This window comes from Schistocerca cancellata, chromosome 4 (genome assembly GCF_023864275.1).
Source record: "Schistocerca cancellata isolate TAMUIC-IGC-003103 chromosome 4, iqSchCanc2.1, whole genome shotgun sequence".
In the NCBI taxonomy this organism is placed as follows: Eukaryota; Metazoa; Arthropoda; class Insecta; order Orthoptera; family Acrididae; genus Schistocerca; species Schistocerca cancellata.
In genome coordinates this window covers 807760948-807785788 of record NC_064629.1, presented here as the reverse complement: position 1 = coordinate 807785788, position 24841 = coordinate 807760948, and the positions used below count along the sequence as shown (strand labels likewise).

The 24841-nt window shown below is 38.2% G+C and overlaps 1 protein-coding gene across 1 annotated transcript in view; it reads left to right on the top strand.

Moving 5' to 3' along the window:
• Nucleotides 1–24194, top strand: part of LOC126184763 (protein crumbs) — a 301898-nt gene extending 277704 nt beyond the window's left edge. Inside the window, exons 29-32 of the mRNA XM_049927313.1 lie at nt 3590–3734; nt 13484–13653; nt 19138–19251; nt 19387–24194. Of these exons, the coding sequence (XP_049783270.1) occupies nt 3590–3734; nt 13484–13653; nt 19138–19251; nt 19387–19614 (657 nt within the window). The 3' untranslated portion in view covers nt 19615–24194. The remainder of the gene's footprint in view (nt 1–3589; nt 3735–13483; nt 13654–19137; nt 19252–19386) is intronic.
• The last annotated feature ends 647 nt before the right edge of the window (nt 24195–24841 follow it).

The following is a 24841-nucleotide window of genomic DNA, read 5'->3' as shown; positions in this document are numbered from 1 at the left end:
GCAGTGAGACAAAATAGCGACAGGAGCCGAGAAAGCGTATGTCGTGCTTGAAATGCACTCACATCAGTCAGTCATAACAGTGCAACGACACTTCAGGACAAAGTTCAACAAAGATCCACCAACTGCTAACTCCATTCGGCCATGGTATGCGCAGTTTAAAGCTTCGGGATGCCTCTGTAAGGGGAAATCAACGGGTTGGCCTGCAGTGAGCGAAGAAACGGTTGAACGCGTGTGGGCAAGTTTCACGCGTAGCTCGCGGAAGTCGACGAATAAAGAAAATTGGCTCATGCCACAACTGGAGACCGACAGCGCTGACTTCATCTTTCAACAGGATGGTGCTCCACCGCACTTCCATCATGATGTTCGGCATTTCTTAAACAGGAGATTGGAAAACCGATGGAATCGTCGTGGTGGAGATCATGATCAGCAATTCATGTCATGGCCTCCACGCTCTCCCGACTTAACCCCATGCGATTTCTTTCTGTGGGGTTATGTGAAAGATTCAGTGTTTAAACCTCCTCTACCAAGAAACGTGCCAGAACTGCGAGCTCGCATCAACGATGCTTTCGAACTCATTGATGGGGACATGCTGCGCCGAGTGTGGGAGGAACTTGATTATCGGCTTGATGTCTGCCAAATCACTAAAGGGGCACATATTGAACATTTGTGAATGCCTAAAAAAACTTTTTGAGTTTTTGTATGTGTCTGCAAAGCATTGTGAAAATATCTCAAATAATAAAGTTATTGTAGAGCTGTGAAATCGCTTCAATCATTTGTAATAACCCTGTATTCTATTGAAACAGTATATACTTCATACACTTATCAGAAAGAGCACATTAGCAAAAGATATGTGACTTGGGATTCTTTCATAATGTTGAAAGCCAAACATAGTGTATCTGTGAGGTTTCGTACAACATCTTGAATTGTTAAATGCTATATTCCTGTTTCATTCTGTAGTGTGGTGATGTGGTGTTAAAACACAGCGCTACAAAAAACATTGCATCTTGTGCAACAAGCAAATAACTGGAATCACAATTGGGTGTGCTTCTTGTGCCCATATTAGCAAAACAGATCTGCAGTAAATTACAGAATATATGTACACCGAAGAGCCAAAGTAACTGGTACACCTGCCTAATATCATGTAGGGCCACCATGAGCATGCAGACGTGCCGCAACATGACTTGGCATGGACTCAACTAATGTCTGAAGTAGTGATAGAGGGAACTGACACCATGAATCCAGCAGTACTGTCCATAAATCCATAAGTGATGAGGGGGTGGAGATCTCTTCTGAACAGCATGTTGCAAGGCATCCAAAATGTGCTCAATAATGTTCATGTCTGGGGAGTTTGGTGGCCAGTGGAAGTGCTTATGTGCAGAAGAGTGTTCCTGGAGCTACTCTATGTGTGGGTGTTGTATTGTCCTGCTGGAATTGCCCAAGTTAATATGAACACACAATGGACGTGAATGGATGTAGGTGATCAGACAGGATGCTTACATGTGTGTCACCTGCCAGAGTCGTATCTAGACGTAACGTGGTCCCATATTACTCCCAGCTTCACATGCCCCACACCATTACAGAGCCTCCACCAGCTTGAAAGTCCCCTGCTGACGTGCAGGGTCCATGAATTCATGAGGTTGTCTCCATACAAGTGCACATCCATCTGCTCGATACAATTTGCAATGAGACTCATCCGACCAGTTAACATGTTTCCAGTCATCAGCCGTCCAATGTCGGGTCTAGGCGAGGTGTAAAGCTTTGTGTCATGCAGTCATCAAAGGTACACGAGTGGGCCTTCAGCTCCAAAAGCCCATATCAATGATATTTCGTTGAATGGTTCGCACACTGACACATGTTGATGGCCCAGCATTGAAATCTGTGGTAGTTTTCAGAAGGGTTGCACTTCTGCCACATTGAACTTTTCTCTTCAGTTGTTGTTGGTCCTGTTCTTGCAGTATCTTTTTCTCGCCACAGCAATGTCAGAGATGTGATGTTTTACCAGATTCCTGACATTCACAGTACACTTGCAAATAGTCGTATGGGAAATCCCCACTTCATCGCTATCTTTGAGATGCTGTGTCCCATCGCTCATGCTCCAACTATAACCCCACCTTCAGACACACTTAAATCTTGATAACCTGCTATTGTAACAGCAGTAACAAATCTAACAACTGTGCTAGACACTTGTTGTTTTACATAGATGTTGCCGATTGCAGCGGCGTATTCTGCCTGTTTACGTATCTCTGCAATTGAATACACATGCCTATACCAGTTTCTTTGATGCTTCAGTGCAGCATCTTCTTTGACACACAGTCACATATTTTCAGTCTATAGCAAAGTGTAGGTTGATACTGTAATGCACTTAACAGATTAACAGAATGTAATTAGAGAGTGAAGATTGTGTCATGCAGGTTGACGGCATTCACATCATCATAACAAAATGTCTGTTTCATGCTTTGTACATGTAGTGTGTGCTGGCAAAAAGAATTAGGTGCAAGGAGCCTGATGTGCAATTTTGGGTGATGTGATTTAACTAACTTGCTGTGGTTCAAAGGCTGTAATTGACAATTGTGTCTTGGGTCCACTTCTTTACATATCAGTAGTGAATTGTGTGTCCCATTTCATGTGAATTACAGAATTTGGTGTACATATGGCCACCAATTTCAGCATTTGTGTGTTCTGTTGCCCCATCTTCCTCAAGTGTCTTTACTATTTCCCTCTCTTAATTTTCAAGCCGTGACTGCGACTATTTTGTTTTGTTACCTCAAAATTGTCATAAATACTTTTAATTTCATTTTCATCAGAAAATTATTGAGAGTCACTTTTCCAATTCATTTTTGGGAGCCTGTTCATTAACTCTAAAAAAACTGGTTGTTTCATTGCGTGCTGAAGTGCAGGACATGCCACTAGCTAGAGATAGTGTCAAACTTTCCATCACATTCATACAACTGTGTCTGTTCTTTCTCATACAGCAATGCCACCACTGACATGTTTCTCCAGTAGGTAACATGACTCCTGTGCAATACATTGTTATTTGTCTGTGAGAGATTTGTTATTATCTTGATAATTTTACTTCACTTGCCAATATCTATAGCATGGCATGAATGTTAAACATCATTTTAGTACCAATGCCGGGATGGTTCCTCTGAAAGGGCACGGCCGACTTCCTTCCCCATCCTTCCCTAATTCCATGAGACCGATGACCACGCTGTCTGATCTCCTTCCCCAAACCAACCAACCAACCATTTTAGTAAACACACAACAAGCTATATGGATTTTATGTGAGCTTCAGTATTTACAGGAACAAGCCTTTGTCTCAAATCAGACTGCTGAAGCAAGTCACTGATGTACACAAGAAGGGTAAAGTACGAGTCACACAGATGCAGTATTGCATAATAGCATCTGGGTCCTCAGATACATATATGTGTCTTAAAAATTTGCAAACACACTCTCACTGGTCTGTTAACTCCTCTGCAATACAATGAATCATTGCCTTTACTTGTTTCAGTGTTTGTGTCCCTGTTTAATATGTCCATTATTCATAAAATGTTGTTACATATTGTTTCACGGAATAAAATATTATTTTCAGAGTCCAGAATGCAAGTGTTACAGTGGATATAAGGGCAAGTATTGTGAAGAAGATATAGATGACTGTGCTGCAGTACGTAATCCTTGCAATACTGGTAAATGTATTGATGGAAATGGTACTTACTTATGTGACTGCAGTGATACAGGTAATTATACTAATAAGTCATTGTTGTACTATCTGGTAAATAGTTTTGCCCTTAAAAGTTTGTTGTGTGAACTTTTTCCCATTAAAGGCTCTTACAGAAATCTGATCTAAATGGAAACATAGAACATGATTATTTCTGTATAAATTTTAGTGTATTGGATAGATGTTCTTATTGGTTTCATTCTGAAGATGACCGAAATAATTTACAGTGACTTTTTAACACTGACAGGCACTAACAGACATGACTATATCTGAAGGTATGGTCCAACCTGCAGATTCCCAACAGTAATCAGCCATTTCTGGGAAGTTTAGGCTTTGTTGACTGAATTTCTTACTTCAGCTGCTCTGAATTACCACTAAGCCATCTGCAAGGCAGTTGCTTCCACACTTGAAATTTTTCATTGCCTCTTCAATGCTGCTGACCTGCAAGTGCCCTTTGATTCTCTTGGTGGAATTCCTTCTGGAACTCTTCATTATTTCTGTTGATAAGCCCTATAAATTATGTATGAAGTATTGTCCTTGTCATCCAAATAAAGTCACTCTCAGTAAGACAACATCCTTAATCAAAATCAAGAGCACAGCAGTACGTTAATCATATAAACTGTCCAGCAAGATGTGTCCAGTACAGTATGCTATAATGAATGGAAAAAGAGAATACACTGTGACATGCAGGGAATTTTATGCAATAAACACAGATTTGAAATCTTATATTAATATTCAGCCAAGGTTCAGTTCTGAATGAAACTCCCTGACATGGAGAAGCTGTTGCAGTACTGGGACTTACACCAGAACTCTTGCCTTTCACAGTCAGTACTCTTGTGCATGCAGGTATGTGTCATGTCTTTAGTCTGGAATACCACTCTTCTGCTTCCCAAACTCTACAGAGGTTCTGCTATATACTAGCTTTCAGATTGTCATTCAAAGAACTTATGGGACTGCAGCAGAAGCAGGGGTGGGGGGGCACCTTTGACAACTGCCAGTGTTTCAAGACGTTAACACCCCGTCATTTTTAAGGCCCTAAAACCTTGAAACTGACAGGATGTTCACCTCTGCAGTTATCAGAAACGTCACCAGGCTGCATTCTCATTATATTGTTTGAACATTTGATATGTCGGGAGAAACTTAAATTCTAAAGAATGTTGCATGAGTAAGTTTTTTCACCGTTTAGTGCAATGTACAGTGCTACGAAACTTCTAGACAAGTTAAAACCACATGCTGGACTGGAACTTGAGCTCAGACTTTGTCTTTTGTGAGGAAATGCTGTACCTACTGAACAAAGCCATTTCTCTCTGTTCTCTCAACAGTGATAGTTTAGCAGGTCCCTAGTGCGTGTCTCGGGCTAGCACACAGTTGTAATCTGCCAGGAAGTTCGTTATTTTTTCTTTAATTAATGTTTTTCTCAAGTTAGTATAATGTAAATAAATGTGCTATGTATGGTGTTGTAAATATAATGTAAATGATAGGTATAACTTCATGTTCATCATAACATTGAAAAATGGTCAAATAGGATGAAAATAAGTAACTAAGAAGATAAAAAAATTCGTACTCAATAACACTTTTGACATCACATTTCCTGACCCTTTTTTTGTATGACAAATTTAGTAAAAATGATCCAATTTGCAAAGATCTTCGCCGGCCATGGTGGCCGAGCGGTTCTAGACGCTTCAGTCCGGGACCGCGCGACTGCTACGGTTGCAGGTTCGAATCCTGCCTCGGGCATGGATGTGTGTGATGTCCTTAGGTTAGTTAGGTTTAAGTAGTTCTAAGTTCTAGGGGACTGATGACCTCAGATGTTAAGTCCCATTGTGCTCAGAGCCATTTTTTGCAAAGATCTTTAATGTTGTGCAGCAATGAAGCTGCATATTTTTGTAGTATACAAGTATAAATGAAATAACAACAAAATATGACACTTCAGCTTTTGCAAGCACATAAGTCAACATGGCATCTGGCCTGCTTAGTATTCCAAGTCATAATACTTTGAAGTTAGTTTCTGTACTATAGGAAAAAGGAATTTTTAGTGATGAAACTAGCAAACTTCTGAAAAATGTGGAGGCAACCTTTTTAGAAAGAGGTGTAGGAAACATCGAAGCACACTGGTTTGTGCATTCAAACTAGGCTGACAAGTTTATGGCCACAGAACTATGCAAGTCTGTTTTCACAGCTCTGGGTTACTGTTTCAACCCTAGGGTTATAATGATGAACTCAGTTAATTACACTGTGGAAAAGGGCTTAGAATGGCAGGGGATACAAATTACTTCAGAATTCAGTGATAAAGCAACTTTCCATAACAACGGAAAATGTGGACCTTGTCAAATGTCCACTGTTGTACTGAAGGCAGTTTGGCTTTTATGTACAGATTCTGAGCAGCAGTTTCACACTGTAGTAAAGTGTTAATGGTTTGGCAGCATAATGCCTCAAAAGAGAACTTGTAACGTGTGACCTTTATTTTGAAAAGCTTTCGATATTGTTTGGTTCCAGAGTCATTTGTTCTCTAGTTGATTACACTGAAAAAGTTTAACCTAAAGGTGTTTTTTCCAATAATGGAAATAAATGAGATGTTATAACTATAGTGTAATTAACTGGTATATATTCATTTTGGATGTAACACTGAGAAACAATACAATACACTAAAAATAAGGAACATACTTGAAAACTAAGCAAAAAAGGAGGGTGGCAAAGATAACACGAAATTTCAGACTGTTAACTAAGGTCTGAGCATATGGAATAGGTTCCCAGATATGAGTGTGGCTCGAAGATTTCTTAATTAACAGAACCTGGAATGGCAAGTGTTAATCAGAGAAAAGAGTATCACTAAGAGTGCCCCATGGAAGTGTGTTAGGACTGCTCTTTCTCTCTATACAGGCTGCTGACAAACAGTCTGAAAAGCTTATAAGGGTATTGCAGGGTAGGTTGTGCTGAGAAAGTCGAGGGAAAAAATTCTATATATTGTACGATTTCTGAGTTAATCAGCATTGAAGTTAGTCAATTGGGCCTCTGTGTGACCTACCAGATACAGTTAGTGTCATTTGTTCTCATACTGTCTGCACACGGTTTTAGTTTGCCAGGAATTTTGAAATCAGCGCACTGTCTGCTGCAGAGTGAAAATTTATTCGGGATGTAAACTGTGAATTATATGGTTAAAAATGTTCAGATGTGATAAATATGTGATGGAAAAAATCTGATCATTGTGCACATCATGAGCAAGAAATAAGAGACTGACAATTTGCTAAATACATAGTATCTCCTAGACCAGTGGCACCCAAGATTTCAGCCTGAGTGTCAAAGCACTCGGCCTCACTTCACATTTTCCCCACCACCACGCCATACTGTCTGAGCGCGAAAGGGAGAAGAGGGGAAAACAGCGAATGTGCCACATTTAAGTGCCAGTACAGTCATACTTACATACGTGTGTGTCAACAACACAGATCACAACAAAATAAGTGTTCAGTAATAGCCAATTATTTTTGGCAAGCTGAAGACACAATATAATTTTTATCTGGTACAAACTGTCGGCATATGGACAGACTCGGACAGTTTCAAGTTTTGCACTCAAGTTGCCACATAATTGTGACTTACTTAGTTTCATAATCAGAAAAAGGTCTTTCACACAAGTATATCGAACAAAGTATTGTAGCACTTTTGCAACCTCATTATGGAGACTTGGAAAATCTGCCTGATACAAGCAGTGTAGACATCCTGGGCAGTTTTTATGTAAAAAGATCTGTAATTAAAACTGGAACTACCTTGCAGGTCAATCAGTTACATCTGCTCATGCACAGGGGTGCTTTCAACTGAAACGGCTAATAGTCTCGAAAACAGATGTAAGATTGGCAGTGTCCTCAAAACCTTTATTAAACTATTATTGTAATTCTTGCAAGGCCACACTGAATTCTTCAAGTTGTGCTTTTTATTTTGTTAACATCAGTCAGCTTAGGGGACTGTATTGTGTTTGCCAGATTTTCTTTTTAAATGCATGCCCATCAAATCGAATGAAAATATAGGCAGTTCATCATGAAACTGCTATATGAGGTATAAATAATCAAAGAATCAAAATTTTTCACCTAATAACTTATGTAATATCATTTGAGAAATATTGCCGAGATGCCAATGCGAGAGTTCCTTAATTCTGCAATAGTAGCATGTGGCCACCTGCCGTGCTGAAACGGGCAAGTAACGTATCATTCATTCTGGCTAGCCAGCAGATGCATATCCGCTGCCATCGATGCTGCAACCCTGCTGCCACTGTACGCTGCCCTATTCGATAATGCAGGGATGTTCTTGCAATGGTTCAGGCTGCTACATGCTGATTCCGCTTTGTGGATAACCTGCTTTCTTTGTGTGCGTACGTATACGCTTGAAGTTGGCTGGTGCTTTACATAGTCCAAATGGCATGACTTTGAATTCATAGAGACTGCCAGGAGCTATGAAGGCAGTCTCTCTGCCTTGTCAACCTTGATTAGCCAATAGCCTGTCTACACATACATAGTTGAGAAATACTTTGCTCCTGTCAAGCAGTCTAGGATGTCATCAGTGTGTGGCAATGGATTGATAGCTTTCTTAGTAATTTTGTTCAGTTGTCAGTAGTTGATGCAGAAATGCCATGTCCCATCCATCTTCTTCACAAGGACCACGGGAGAGTACCAAGGATTTTCTAAAGGTACAGTGGTGTCATGTTGCAGAATCTTGTGTACTTCCTCCTGAATTATGCATAGTTCAGTCGGTGACCCCTTATGCAAGTGCTGGGTAATCGCTGGATGATCCCCAATGTTAATACAGTGTTTTACACTAGGCTGCCTGGTCTGTCTTTTCTCCACTCCAGATTTGAAAGCATCCAAAAATTGTATAGAATGGCTAACACTCGTCAACATTGTTCATCAGTCAGGCCAGTTTCTGTTGGGAGTTTGATAGGTTCAACTGTTTCTATGCACATACCTTTAGGGATGAGTTGTGTGAATGCTCCTGACAGTTATCCAAAGTTGTCCTTGACCACCTGCAATGCTTATAATCATCACCAAAGTGTAGATTTATTTTGTGAATCTGAGTAGCTCTTCACAATCTACAAAGCTTCACAGTTTAATTGAGCAGCTAGATTGATGACTGGAACTCATTTCATTGATGATGGCAGGGGAACAACATTGTCAGCGACAAATGACCACCCAGGGCAGTTTTTGTTATATGTGCTTTTTGGAATAGCTTTGTAAATATGGAGCTCTAATCTTCCACAGTCTATGCAGGAAGTCTCATCTGAGAAAAACATTATGACTACGTTCTTTTAAAACAACAAATTCAAAGGACAGTGTTCTGTCATTGATAGTTACTCCTGCAGTGCATGTTCCTGTCAGTTGGACATATTTCCCATATGTGACCTTCAGCACAATTGCTTTCATATCATGGAACATAGCGTTGTTTAGCTGACAGCATTTAACATTACAATAAAAAGGAGCCCCTGTGTCGACTAGTGCTTGGACAGTTTGTATGTTGCTGCTGGTAAATCTTTCGGGATGCAAGGTTGTGGTCCAAGAAACTCTTCTGTTCCTGACATTTCGTTCAGGACTGTGCTGGACATCCTCAGAGGCGCTGCTCCACCAAGTCTTGCCGACAGACCAATTGGTTGTCCAAGAGTGACATAAATATTGTAGGAAAGGGAACGTGGTCTAAGTAACATGTGATGAGCAGAGATAATTCTTGTCAGAAATAAAACTTAACTATCGATTGTCATCTTGTCAAAGATAAAACTGTCTAGCGATTCTCCAGAGCTGCTGTCCATATGTTGCTAAGTTAACATTGCATCCTCTTTCCTACAGTATTTGTGTCACTCTTGGACGTCAGACTGGTCAGTCATCAAGACTCAGCAAAGGAGCGCCTCTGAGTATGTCCAGCGCAGTCCTGGACGAAATGTCAGAAACAGAAGAGTTTCTTGGACCATGACCTCACATCCTGAAAGATTTTCCAGCAGCTATGTCAACAGGTTGTGAAGGCATCCATTCTATGATCAGTTTGTATGTTGATCAGATTTCTTGATATCTTGGTAACTGTCTTCCATGGAGAGTTTTATTCTGTGATGGCCTCCATAGATGGTCATTTCAGTTATTTTGTCTGAATTTAGTGGCTAGCACCTCTGCATGGCAAGAGGGAATGGCTCCAGTGTGTTGGGGAGTGACATCATCTAGGATATGGCAGTAGGTTTCATCCCAGAGGTCAACTATAATCATCTGCAATTGCCTGGTGTGACTAGGACTGTTGTGATGGTTGACATCTTGCAGCATAGTAGTTGGACATTCTTTTTCTGTCTCTGCAGTGCTGTACACAGCAGATGCATACTGGTTTGTTGTCCTCTGTCCTCCAAATATTTGTTCTTCTGTGGGGCATTGTACTTGATAGAGGAGTTGGTTGTACCTGCATAGGTCCCATACTGAGATTTTCTTTTGACAGCTGCAGCAGAAGTCTGAGTTTGCTGAATCCATTCTTCATGGAGCATTCAACTGGTGGTGGAGATTGGTGCTAAAGATCAATTCATGTCTTCTTCAACATTCTCTATTACCTCCTGATGTATGAGGTTGCCCTTTGTGGCTGCTACCTCTTGTGTACTCTGTCTGACATTACTGGTGTATGAGAGCTGTGAGGCTGTGGTGGACTTCCACATCTGCCACAGGGACAACATTCAGAAGTCAGCCTCACATCTTTCATCCAGTTCTTTTCTGTTGCATTTCCTTAGTGCACTTACATCACTTGATGCGTTCCTTTGGCATTGTGACTTACTTTGGTACCTGTATTCTGTGGTCCCTTTCATCAAGAGTGAGATTTTGTTGGCTTCTTTCATATTTGGATTCAAAATTTGGTATAGGGAGAAAACATTCTGTTTGTAAGACTGTATCATTTTGCCATGATGTTGGGACTTGTACTTTATTTGTCCCACTAAGTGGAATTGCTGCTGATTGTCACCAAATGTTTTCTTCATTTCAGCCTGGAATTTGCCCCAGCTGTTGAGCTTCTCTTTGTTGTTCTCAGTCCTTGCTGGGCTATTTCATCCAAGTAAAATTACACATTTGCCACACATATCATGCCATCCAACCTGTTATATTTAGCAACTCAGTCGCATACTTTCAGCCATTTCATCGGGTCTTGACCAGCATCTTTGGAAAATACTAATCAGTGTCTGCTGTGCAGCTGACTTAACTACTGTTTTGGAATCCATTGGTCTCCTGAATATATAGACCACAGGAATGATGTACTGCTGATATTCTGGTTCCTGTCTGTGCACGCAACAGCTCTTATGTTGCCTAATTGGAGCCACTGTGAGGTAAATGTTTTAAAATACTAGGCACCTCCACTAAACAGTGTCACATTGTAACTACAGTCAAGTCCAGATCAGCCAGCAGTGCAGTGAAGTACAACACTTAGCAGTGAAAGCACATTTATTGCAGACACCGACATACAAACCAAACCGAACTGCCCCCTGGAAGGGGGGTAGTATTATTCATAAAACACTTGAGTATTCTAGTATATGCAAACACTACACATATAAGAAAATTTGGGAACCACCTGGAGATGATAAATACTAAATAACAAATACTTGCTGGTGATCAGACTAGAACTGGTGACCTGCAGCATCTCAGCTAGCTATGCTAACTCCTATGCCACATTGCATGCATCACAACTTGTGGCAATATTTTTTGTTACACAAATAGTTTTGAGCTGCATTTTTACTAATGTAAACATAAATGACCAATTTTAAGAACCACAACTGATGTAGATAATGTTAAGATATACGTGAAAGAAATCATAACCCATCATCTATTTCTTATATACACTCCTGGAAATGGAAAAAAGAACACATTGACACCGGTGTGTCAGACCCACCATGCTTGCTCCGGACACTGCGAGAGGGCTGTACAAGCAATGATCACACGCACGGCACATGGGACACACCAGGAACCGCGGTGTTGGCCGTCGAATGGCGCTAGCTGCGCAGCATTTGTGCACCGCCGCCGTCAGTGTCAGCCAGTTTGCCGTGGCATACGGAGCTCCATCGCAGTCTTTAACACTGGTAGCATGCCGCGACAGCGTGGACGTGAACCGTATGTGCAGTTGACAGACTTTGAGCGAGGGCGTATAGTGGGCATGCGGGAGGCCGGGTGGACGTACCGCCGAATTGCTCAACACGTGGGACGTGAGGTCTCCACAGTACATCGATGTTGTCGCCAGTGGTCGGCGGTAGGTGCACGTGCCCGTCGACCTGGGACCGGACCGCAGCGACGCACGGATGCACGCCAAGACCGTAGGATCCTACGCAGTGCCGTAGGGGACCGCACCGCCACTTCCCAGCAAATTAGGGACACTGTTGCTCCTGGGGTATCGGCGAGGACCATTCGCAACCGTCTCGATGAAGCTGGGCTATGGTCCCGCACACCGTTAGGCCGTCTTCCGCTCACGCCCCAACATCGTGCAGCCCGCCTCCAGTGGTGTCGCGACAGGCGTGAATGGAGGGACGAATGGAGACGTGTCGTCTTCAGCGATGAGAGTCGCTTCTGCCTTGGTGCCAATGATGGTCGTATGCGTGTTTGGTGCCGTGCAGGTGAGCGCCACAATCAGGACTGCATACGACCGAGGCACACAGGGCCAACACCTGGCATCATGGTGTGGGGAGCGATCTCCTACACTGGCCGTACACCACTGGTGATCGTCGAGGGGACACTGAATAGTGCACGGTACATCCAAACCGTCATCGAACCCATCGTTCTACCATTCCTAGACCGGCAAGGGAACTTGCTGTTCCAACAGGACAATGCACGTCCGCATGTATCCCGTGCCACCCAACGTGCTCTAGAAGGTGTAAGTCAACTACCCTGGCCAGCAAGATCTCCGGATCTGTCCCCCATTGAGCATGTTTGGGACTGGATGAAGCGTCGTCTCACGCGGTCTGCACGTCCAGCACGAACGCTGGTCCAACTGAGGCGCCAGGTGGAAATGGCATGGCAAGCCATTCCACAGGACTACATCCAGCATCTCTGCGATCGTCTCCATGGGAGAATAGCAGCCTGCATTGCTGCGAAAGGTGGATATACACTGTACTAGTGCCGACATTGTGCATGCTCTGTTGCCTGTGTCTATGTGCCTGTGGTTCTGTCAGTGTGATCATGTGATGTATCTGACCCCAGGAATGTGTCAATAAAGTTTCCCCTTCCTGGGACAATGAATTCACGGTGTTCTTATTTCAATTTCCAGGAGTGTAGTTTGTAGTCGGCTATTATTTCACAAGAGTTGTGCTGGCCCCTTCGCTGTCCTTAATCTATCATAACTTTGCATCTACTTCATTGTGATCATGCAAACATGGTAGAATTACACATGTAGTAAGGAATGAATCTGATGCTTCAGCCAGCCCCAGATCTACGATATTTCCAAACCCGAGCAAAAACTTGATAGTGGCGTCAATTCCAGGAGTGTATTTTTGCTCTGAAACATAGATGTCAAATGTGTATCAACATTCCATTTTTTAGGTCTGGAAACTTATTTGGTGCCACATTTGCATGTTTAACAGATAATTCTTACATTAATTTCACTAGTTTATCATTACTTGATGATATTGTGTGAGCCTAGAGACAAATAAAATATTCAGAATACACAGTTACGTGTAACATAAAACAAGAAATACATTCTGAAAATTTGAAGTAGATTATGCTGCATTATACTTATCTGTGCAATTTCTCTTGAATTCAATTTATTTTCACTGATGTTTTCCATTTGTTTAAGGATTTGAAGGAGATTACTGTGAAATTGATATAGATGAATGTGCACTCAGAACAGCACAGTGTGCAATAGGACGGTTTCATTCATGTGAAAATGTTCCTGGTAGCTACAGATGTAATTGTAAACGTGATTTTTGTGGGCAGAGGTGTCATATTTTTAATCCTTGCACACAGGTAAGTAATCGAAATGCTTCATATACAGCTCATTCAGATATTTACACTTGTGTTTGTAGCCATGGAGAATACTGTTTAAACCTCTTGCTGTACCATTTATTTTGACAAATTCCATGCCCAAGAGGCTGGAGATGACGTGTGCTAAATGGGCCAGTGTGATGCAGGAGACAGTCGTAATACAAACTGACATTTGGGTACTTGTTGCATACTTACATGGTTATTTGTTTCACATGATACACCTCTCATGGATGTCAATGCTACTTTAAACCTACAACTCTAAAAATTAGTAGTTCTGCATGGTATGGTGGTTTCAAAAGCATTATTGTAGGTATAAAGCTACTTTCCACTCCGTGCATTCTCATGTTATCTCACTTCATAATCTGTGTTTTATGCAAGCTTTGCACATCCTTGTATTTTTAGGTGTCAGATCAATATGCTTCAGTAAAGACCCAATATTGTACTTGAATTTGAAGAGGTTTTTTACTTAGCGAAGGTTTTCCACACTTTTCGTAGTTCGGTGACTGCACATTTTTAAAAATTACCTCTGCTATATTTATTCTGTAATCAACAAATGTTTCCTTTCTTTGACTATGGATAATATATCTGTTATTTATATGTATAAATGTTTTCAGTGTCATTTGAGGAATTGATTTGGAAACAGGCCAACATCTGATCTTGATGGTCAATGTCACCCATTTATTTGAGGGTGCATTTGGGCTCATTGTTTTTTTAACTGTTTGTCTATGTGTTCAATCATCTCTACACCTTTGTGTTTCAGTGATATCATATACATGTCGTCATGCTTTTGTTTCTGTCTCAGAGGCAACAAATTATTACAACTTCTCCATAAACATTCTCCTTTCTTTAAAATTTGTTTTTGATAATCTTCAGGTGTTTGTTGCCTATTTCTGCATACTGTCCCGATTGCATTTGTGTTTTCCTGGTGTATTTTTAAAATGAGATTGCAGGAGGAATACCAGTTGTCAAGAAACAAACCTTTTTCGGTACAAATTTTGACAAGTCAATGACAGCAGTCTCTGATGCACTGTTATTCAGATCAGTTTTGTATTGCCCAGAATATATTTTGAAATCGTTTCAAAATCCAGTATTTGCCCCACATAGTTCATGAACTTTTAATCCAAATCTCGCTGTTTTCAGTGGATTACATTGTTTATCTGCTAAAGTCTTTTACATTTCATCAAGGATTCATCTAAACAGACATGTTCGTACAATGTGTAATTTCTTCAAATATCTCATTCCAAAGGTTGAAGATACGTCTTATCTTTCGAAGCTGGTCAGTATTATCTGCAGTTTCATTGTTGCAAAAACATAAAAATCTCAAAATTTGTTTAAATCTTTTAAAAGGCATATTGACATTTCTACTAGTGGTCTTTTAGACAAATACTTGTGGATATTTTGTTTCCTGACTTGAGCCATCAAAATGCACAGAGCATAGTAGGCCTTCATTTTGTAAAGTGTAACAGAATACCAAGTGTTGTCCACTTTCTGTTTGTTCCATATGTTGTCTGTTATCTGTCCTATGAAGAGACTTTTTTCCGTAACAAGTATGTCCCAAAATTTGCCATTAAACATAATAGAAAATAGTTCTAATAATCTTGGATGTCCACTTAATTGATTTTAAACGTATGCTTTTATACAATGAGCCTTAGAATATTTCCAAATGATTGTTGTGTTTTTCACTTCCTGCTGGAACCATGATACATATCATTTATGTATTGAATTTTCATCTTCACTGTTCTCATCTTTAATTAAACATGTTGCATGCTTTCTAGTTTGTATAATCACCTCACTATCACTGGACTCTTCATAACTGCTTCCATGTAAACGTTTCTCTCATAACATTGTGTAAGGGTTTATTAAATTTTTCTTCAAAAATGAAAGTATAAAACCATTAACACGCTTGCTTTCTAAAGTAGATTTAATAAATTGTGGCCAATTCTTGTAGCATAAGAGTAAGAACTATATCCTGACATGTGTTTGTCTCATGAGTTAGACTCGTGATGTTTATGTTTCTCCTGACTTATTGCTGCAATTGTGACTCATGATGTTTACATTTGGCCTGTATTTGTGTCAACAAGTCTGGCTTGAGAGACTCATGTTTGATCCCAAATTGTTACCACCAGTTGGACTCATCAAGGTACGGCAAGGGGTTAAAGATATTATTACTTCAGAATTAGTTTTTGTGCTGTGAGAATTATGAATAAATGTTGTAGGTTTATGGAAAGTTCTGGCTGAAAGTAATTAATTTAGGAGTAGGGATAACAACTCACGGAATAGTAGAGGCAGTGAGTTGCCTTCGCGCGCGCACACACACACACACACATTACTACCACCACCACCACCACCTGTACAGCTATATTGTGCTAGCTGAAAACACGTTTCCAGGGCTGCAGTTCCAGTTCGGCAGGTAGGCATTGTGTATTCAGCCAGCACAATGTAGTTGTACAGGTGAGTGGGTGAGGGGAGGGGGGGGGGGTGGCACATCAGCCAGTGACTCATTGCTTCTACTATTCAGTTAGTTGTTAGATTTACTCCTAAACTATATAGAAATATGAATAGTTAATATGAAATGACCAGTAGCTGCACACACATAAAAAAAGAAACAAAGTCATCTCCTTACCAACTGTTGGCAACAGCTTTGTAGGTAGTGGGAGGGTCAGTGGTGAGGGCTGCTGCTGTAGTCTAGTATTTTACTCTCACTAATATGTCACACTGACAGTTTCATTCCATTTAATCGTGTTACAGTACACTGTAACTGTAATGCCAACTTAGTTAGTGGATGTGATTGATCTGACAAATGATTTGTTTGCCAATTGCAAAAAGATTTAACTTACCTATAAAGATTAAAAAACTATTAACATAGAGGAAAACCACGAATAGATGGTTATGATCTCGCATTTCTGTTTCTTGTAAAATGTTTTTTAAGAAACAGAAACACAAAACACACTAATGAATTAGGCATAATGCACAGGACAGCTTCTACTGTGGCACACAGTGGCGTACTGTGAGTATGTAAATAATGTTCGCTCCACAATATAGTAAAATACAGCTCTCCTTCCACCCTTAAAAACAATTTCAGTATGATGGCTGCATTTCGTGTACAGTAAAGTACTAAGTGACCACACTTTTACTGCAAATTATATTCTGTAGGTTACTTAACTTCAAAACATCATAATAACTATGACCATTAAATGCAGACTATGATGTAAGGCTATATGATGCAAAAGAATCGAAGTTTTTAACCTAATGGTTTATTTATGATTGCTTGATAAAGATTGCTAACTTCAGCAGTATATAAATTTTTACCTTATTTGCATAAAAATATTTTTATAGTGGCACAATGGCAGATGCAAGAATCAGTGCATATTTGGCAGTCCTTCCTCTACCCCTTCCCCCTCCTCACCCTTGTGGTCTGCCCCACTTGGCCCCCTCCCAACCCTTGCAGGCCACATCACCTGGTGAGGCTTGTGCCCACAGAACAGGCAGCATAGTGAGCATGGGGAACCTGAGATACAGCTGCAATTGCTTGATGTCTTGCCATTACCACTTGACTCACTGAAATGTCAATTACAAAGTAATTTTAATGAGAGTGTACAGTAATACTTCTCATAGGGTGTGACATTTAATTCGAGAACCCTACTACTCATTAATATAATAAGAGATGTACATGTAATTGTGAAGAGAACTAATGTTTCACAGAGAAAATAATTGTTGATGTGTGAAGAGGGAAACTTAAGTTCACACTGATGAATGTGTATGATGACACGCACTATTAAACAGTGGTGGACAACTTCCCCACTCTGTCACTTATTCAGAATGAATAAAGATAACCATTCATCATAAGGTGGAGGTGCTGAGTTGTGGGTTGGAGCATAAACAAATGTAATTCAAGCACTGAATGTCTAGAGGAACTGTGCCTCAAGTGATAGTAGTTAGTTAGTGCACCTTTGGAAAAGTATGTACTTAGCAGAATAAGCAAATATGATAGGGATCCCCCTTTGTACACAAACAATGTTAGGTAGTTTATAAGAAACAATGGGTACTGCACAACAGGAACAAAGTAAAGCACAACTCCACAGAGAGGCATTATTAATTAAAGTGCCTGTGGCTATCAGTAGGTGAATAGATGAAGCCTTTAATAACTACCAAAGTAAAATAATATCACAAGTTGTCTCCTAATCTCCTAAGAAATTTCCCTCTCCTAATCTTCTAAGAAATTTTGACTATTAAGTTAAATCTCTTAATGGCCCAAAAATTACTGCCCAAACAGACTGGAATTTGTCTGACTCATGGCCATAATCTCACACAGATCCCTTGAGTATAGAATTGTTGTCAGTGATAAGAAAAGATCACTAACCATACCCATCTTTAAGAAAAGAAGTGGTGGGTGAACTCCATCTATAGAACTATCATCCTGTATCACTCTCACCCTTTTGTAGCAGAATTCTAGCAGATATTCTTTATTTGAGCATTATTACTAGTCTGGAACAAATGACCTCCATGAAAACAAGCGAGTATTATGAGAACATTCCAACTTGCACCATTTACACACAATATCCTAAGTGCCATGGATGGAGGGAATGAGAATTTCTGTAATTTGTAAGCTGCCCAAAAGTTTTTATTCAGAAATGTATTTCTGTGGAGCATTTAACAAGATTTGCATTAGTTGTTGTAATGCATGTTCTCCCACTGTAGACAGTAGTAATTAGCATACACTAAGAATCACCAGAACTGATTTGTACAGAGCATTCAGATTAATTATTATGTTATGTGCTTTTATTTGAAAGGGAAAAATCGTTAGCTTTTTTCTTTGTCTATTAGTTCTTGTTAAATTGTTATTGTGTCTGAGTGTGTTCAATGCACCCAGATTAATAGTACTCATTTTCTAGGGTAACTGTAGTGAGAGTGTTTTGAATTGTTCCTTGTTTCCAATAACTTGATTGGGGTTCTTTTTTGTTTGTTTGTTTGTTTAGTTTATGGCAGGTAGGGTTAGATGTTCAGATCACAGCAGCTTTGTCAGCTTGAGCCATAGTGTCCATCAGCTATCAGTGCTCGGATTCCAAGCCAGACTACTCAACTTAAGATTTCACATCCTTAGTTGGTTTATGTCTGAGAATGGATACCAGTATTGTATTTGTTGGAAAAAAGTTTTGGGATAACTAACCATTTGCTGCAAACAGCTGGACGATGCATTGTACATTGTCATTGTACATTGTACATCAATGGTAGCATTTTACGGTTATATATTAATGTATGCAGCAGTTGTTCGAGAGTTGCTTCAATAGGTCAACAAAATGTGTGTCCGTGTAATCTTTTTTTCTGGTTTTTGTTTTTGGGTCAAATGAGGTGGTAATTTCCTCTTCATACTTTTGTTTCTTGTATTATTATACTGTCCATGTTCCTATTGATATATTGCATTATATGTGTGCATTTCTTATAATTTATGTTGGTTGTTTGACTTAGAGTCCAGAAACTCTATGCCAGAATGGTGGAACATGCAATCCTGAGTGTAATGCACCACCACCCTATTACACATGTAATTGCACAGGGGAATACACTGGAATTAACTGTACTGAGGTAAGTATATAATTCTTTGATGAATATTCAGTTAATAGTTAACGAATTTAGAAAAGTTTAATTATCTTTCTTCGACTCATCTCTTTTAAATGTGTGTAAATTGTTCAGTTTTAATCTGTTACCCCTTTTTTTCAGCTTCCTGTGGCTGAGGCATCTGATGCGACAGATATTGCCATTATTGTCACTCCAATAGTTGGTGCTGTTATTCTTGTTATTGTCATATCACTAACAGTACTCATCAGTATGGCAAAGAAGAAAAGGGCTACTAGAGGAACTTACAGTCCAAGTCAGCAGGAATACTGCAATCCAAGAGTGGAAATGGATAATGTTATGAAACCACCGCCAGAAGAAAGACTGATATGACAGAATGGTTCACAGACAGGCATTCAGCAATGTTCCTTTTTCATTGCTGGCTGTATAAAAAACATAAATTTGACTCTGGACTGGTAACAAGTTCAGAGTAAATGCTCTCAAAGTGAATTAGAGTTATCTGTTCCTTTATTCGTATCTCTCATTCAGAATATTGATTTGACTGTGGTGTCCGTCCATTAGCATTCACTATTGTGTAAACGAAATGTATTTTTAATAACAATGTGTTTTTCTTGACTCATAACTACTTAATACATGACCAGTGCAGACTTTTTACTGATATATCAAATGAACTGTTATATACACTGGAAACAGGAAATAATGCTGATGACATGGCTGTTAAAGCTATATAAACTGAACAAAACATAAATTGTTGCTCTCAGATTTAGTTCTTGTTTGAAGAATGAAATTGTCTATAAAGAGAGAATAAAACAAACAACTGTTATCATAATTCAGTTTTGGCAGTGTACACATCTCCATATTTAATTCTGTTAATTGAAGGAAAAGAATTGGTAGATCTGAAAGCACAAATTTTCTGCCACACTTAGCATAATCTGTTATGTTGTGCGATATATTCTGATCTTATATTTCTTGAATGGTCTGGTTAAATCTGACTTATTCCTTGATCTTGTCAGTTTCATTCACTTAATTCAATTAGTTGCAGTGATGATGTAACCCTTGCCATAGTTGAAACATATCAGTACAGCATTCTTATGCTATTTCAGCACAATTTGTTTCTTTTCTGTTTATAGTATTATTTTATTATTTTTCTCTAATTATGTGCTGATTGATGTAAGTTCTGGCACCATACTCATTCAAATCATTTTAGTTTCCCTGTATAATTATGTATATGTGCAGCCATGTAATTCTTAGTGGTAACCATTTAACATACAACCAAATGGAATTATTGAAGTGACTGTTTTAATAGCGTGATTTTATCATTTGATTCCACAACTTACCACTGTTGTATATAGGAACATGTCAGTCATGGGAACTAGTTATGAATTAAAGTGAGATTAATTTTCACTCCTGAGTTAAAAACTGATTTATTTTCTTTGAGATTATTGTACATTCATAAGGAGAGTCCCAGTGGACATACTGTAACATTACTTCAAAAATATGAGACTGTGTTTTCATATGGCCACTCGACTTGGTAAAGGGACCATTTTTGACAGTATTATTCTCTTAGGTACTTAGTCATAATTTTCACCGTGGCTTTTTATATTTATCTTAGAAAATTAGATTTATATGTACTGTACATTAAAACAAAAAACAAATGAAAACTTTTTTTAATTAAGTGTGTGTAAATATTAATGAGATACACATTTTAATAATCAGTGAAACAAACTTTTGAAGGTGTGCATGGGCAACTATGTAGTTATTTGTATTTGACTTAAGCATTTAATGTGTAACTCCATAATTAATTAAACCATACATTGCTCACTGAAAAAAGTTGCATGCCCACTGAAAGAAGCTGCATGAACATTGTCCTATCTTTGTGCAACATGTGTAAGTACTTCCAACACTTTAACATTTGTAAAGCATGACAGTTAACTGCAATTATTTGTGTTAATGTGTTTCTCATTTTGGAACACACAAAATGAAAATACTTCTTTTTTTGTTATGAAATAAAATGTTGTACAGCTAGTACTTTAACCACCTGGGCAGCATCTTAAAAATTAATCACCCTCATGTGAGGAGCTATGTAACCAATTCTGGCATGAAGTAATGAAGTTAATGGCTTCGAAATGTGTTCCATATAAAATTGTATTTTTGAATTCTGTTAGTCCACATTGAAGGCAGGATAGTACGTGAAGGGAAAGAATATTCATACTAAACAGTACACTTGAATTTTCTAGCTGTAAAATATATGCTCAGTGAATTATATGCAACAGTACTGTGCCATGTAGAGAATTTTTAACTTAAAAAAAACAAGATTTATTTTTCATTGAAATATAAAGATATCTTATCAGACAGTTTATATTGCTGCTGACCTAATATGAACACAGCATGTTACTGTTGTCCCATCCAATAATGTTATTAAAAACATAATTCCAACAGTGAATGGATTTATTGACTGTGTCTTAAAGTGAGCTAATGTAGTCTATTACATTAAAGTTACAAATATGGTGCAGATATTAATCAGTGTAATGAGTGTTGGAAGTTTCTTACATCCTGTGCCACTGAAGACTTTGAATTTTATTAAGTAAATGCTTGATTTTACCAATAACTCACTGTTAAAACTTCATTACTTTCTCTTTCACAAGTGTATCAAGCGATTAGCTGCAGACAGACATTCTAAATGTAAAATAACTTATTACATGGCAAACTCTGACAGTAGAATAATAATATTGAGTGTGATGAAAAACACTCAGGTTTCCAGCTGGGTGTCAGTTTTAAAATACCACGACCTTTGAAGTGTTTCATACTCATCATCTTCTGACGGAGATCTTTTCCAGATGATGATAAGTGTGTCACTCTTCAGAAGTCATGTTATTTTAAAAGTTGCACCCAGTTGAAAACTTAATAGCTGTATCATCAATAGTATATGTTGGGAGAGTCTACGTTCACAAAAATTTAGCTTGTTTTCCAATTTATTTTCTTCTACATTAATCCTCATACTGTGCATACTAATTCGCGTGCAGTCTTATCCAGATTGAAGAATGCAATACATACATTTTCCTTCTCTTGATTTGATATTTGTTTAAGTAACTAGCTTCCTTTTAATTATAGACATCTGTATTTTGCCATAAGATTGTGAAATACAATTAAAGATTATTTGATATTTTTGGGTGGCACGTAAATGGCATAAATAACGAATTATTCTGAATGTGCTTGTACTTCATCAGTAACATTGCTGCATGTCTCAGGTTTACTGAGCCATTGTTTCAAATCTTCAGATCCAAGTTTCATTCAGGTATCTTTTTGGCTCAACCTTACTGTAATTTCCCATTATTGTATAACTCTGTAAAATTTAACTGGAATACAGTGTTTTCCAATGCAGAAGGGAAATTGCACATTGCAGAGCATAAACTATGGGAAAACCATAAAATAAATATTTTTGCAGTATAAATGTGTGTAACATTAACTTTTGCCAGAGGTAGGTTTTATATCTATATATGTAAGAAAAATTCAGCTTTTGCTAGCTGCATAAGAAGCAGAAATTTTTCTTTCCAAATATGTTTTATAATGTTAAGTTTTGACTGTATTATGATGTTCAGCTTGTAGATTATTTTAACTGTATAATTTATGGCCACATTTACTTAACACACACTTGAATTTTTATGTATTTATGATAAAAGGAGATCAGTTGGATTCTTTGTTGATAATGTCTCTATCTATGATTGACTGGAAGTTTATTGTGAATCTGGTGTTTAAGTTTCAAATTCTCTTATAAGATTACAATCCCATAAATTCTCTTCTTTTATGGAATCTGTAGAGACAGAGAAAGGTGGTTATAAAGAATTGTGCTTCATTGTTTTGTTGCATTAGATGTTTAAATGACTGTAAAACTCATGTTTCTGTCTTGTAAACTTTTTGTCACTCTTGTAAACTAAGACACATTACTGCTGTGCTGTATGAAGTCATTCAAAATTATCTGAAATAATTAGTATACAGCATTAAGTAGTTATAGGCCACTGTTATTTTAATAAGGAGCAGATCAACCACGTCAGAACTTTCGATACATCAGCTTTCAAGTAACCGAATGTAGAGCCTGTTTTCAAGTTATGTTAACTGATCTCCCAGTCGCTGAAAAACAGATAATTTAACAGCTTGAATTTATTTAATGTGCCTAAACTCTTGCTTATATAATCATTGCTGTCATCAATATGTAAGTTGAATCGTCTTGTCATCTGTTATCACAAATGTAAGTGAACAAGAGAGAACCACGGATGAATTTACTGTAATTCAGTATGTATTGACTAACCTTCTCTTTATTGCAACATGTATTTGAAAATATGTAGATGTTTCATGCCTTGTCGATAAGATGACAATAATGGACAGTGAAGACTCATTTTGCCCATTTCTGTATATTAAGAATTGTTTGACATCATTCATAGTTCATTCTCTTCCTTAGCAACTTCTTAAATCCTTATTTCACTATTTTCTTCTGTTGTGTATCTCCTTATTGTTTACTTTTTTCTGTAATTCCTTTTATTTTTTCTTTTATATCTGGCTACTTTATACCATCCTTCCAACATTTGTGCAATTTTTCATATTTATTACAGTAACACATTTCTTGGTATGTGATGCACTATATTTTACATTGACACTTTCTTCTCTTTTGTTGGGCTAACCATGATATTTTCAGTGTTGAGTTATTTTTCTCAGAGGAGTTCAGATTAATTAAGCACCAAGCATATTCCACTGTAGCTTCATCTTAACTGCCATTAGAGTTAGGTCATGAGTTTTTGTACATCTTAACATGTTGTAGTTTATGTATCTTATCACTTGGCCTAAAGATTTGCTATTTATTCAGAAACATAAAAAATTTTATCCGATTTAATTGGGCTCAGATGTAAATGTGTTGATTAAATTATATTCCAAAGAGTATTCATTAATATCTCATATAAGAGAGGCATTATCTACTAATGGAAACATGAAAATTTTTTTAGTTAATGTATATCCTTGTATACTGTTCTGGCTAGGCATTGTAGACTATTAAAATGGTGATAATGATTTAATTCTTGATCCAAGTTATGAATTTTCCATTTCATTGTGTACTTAATTTATATTTTATGTGTGACAAGCTATTTATTACAGCTATAGTCAGTCAAAATACATTTTAAAAAGACCGCTTTTCATGTACTAAATAATATAATAAACAGTGATTCATTGCCTTGTACTTAACTGAGACTTTTTGTATCAATCAACACCTGAAGTATCTTTTTATATGTGAGAGTGTGTAGTTATATTGCTAAGGTTAAACAAGCAAGAACCAAAGAATGTGTGTCGTAGCTGCAGCTCAGACGTCCCGTCCATTGATTAAATAAATACATTGACATATATTTTGTATATTATGATTTTTTATATTATGTATTCCAGTTATAAAGTGAGATCTAATCAGAAATTAATTTCTAAGCAGTTGTCCTTTTGAATAGGAAAGATCAAAATTTTGTGAACATAATGTACAATACCAACTATAGTGGAAAATATATTGTTTTTGTTATTATCAAAAAAGAGTATATTTGCTTTTATAAATCTTTTTACCCCCTACTTG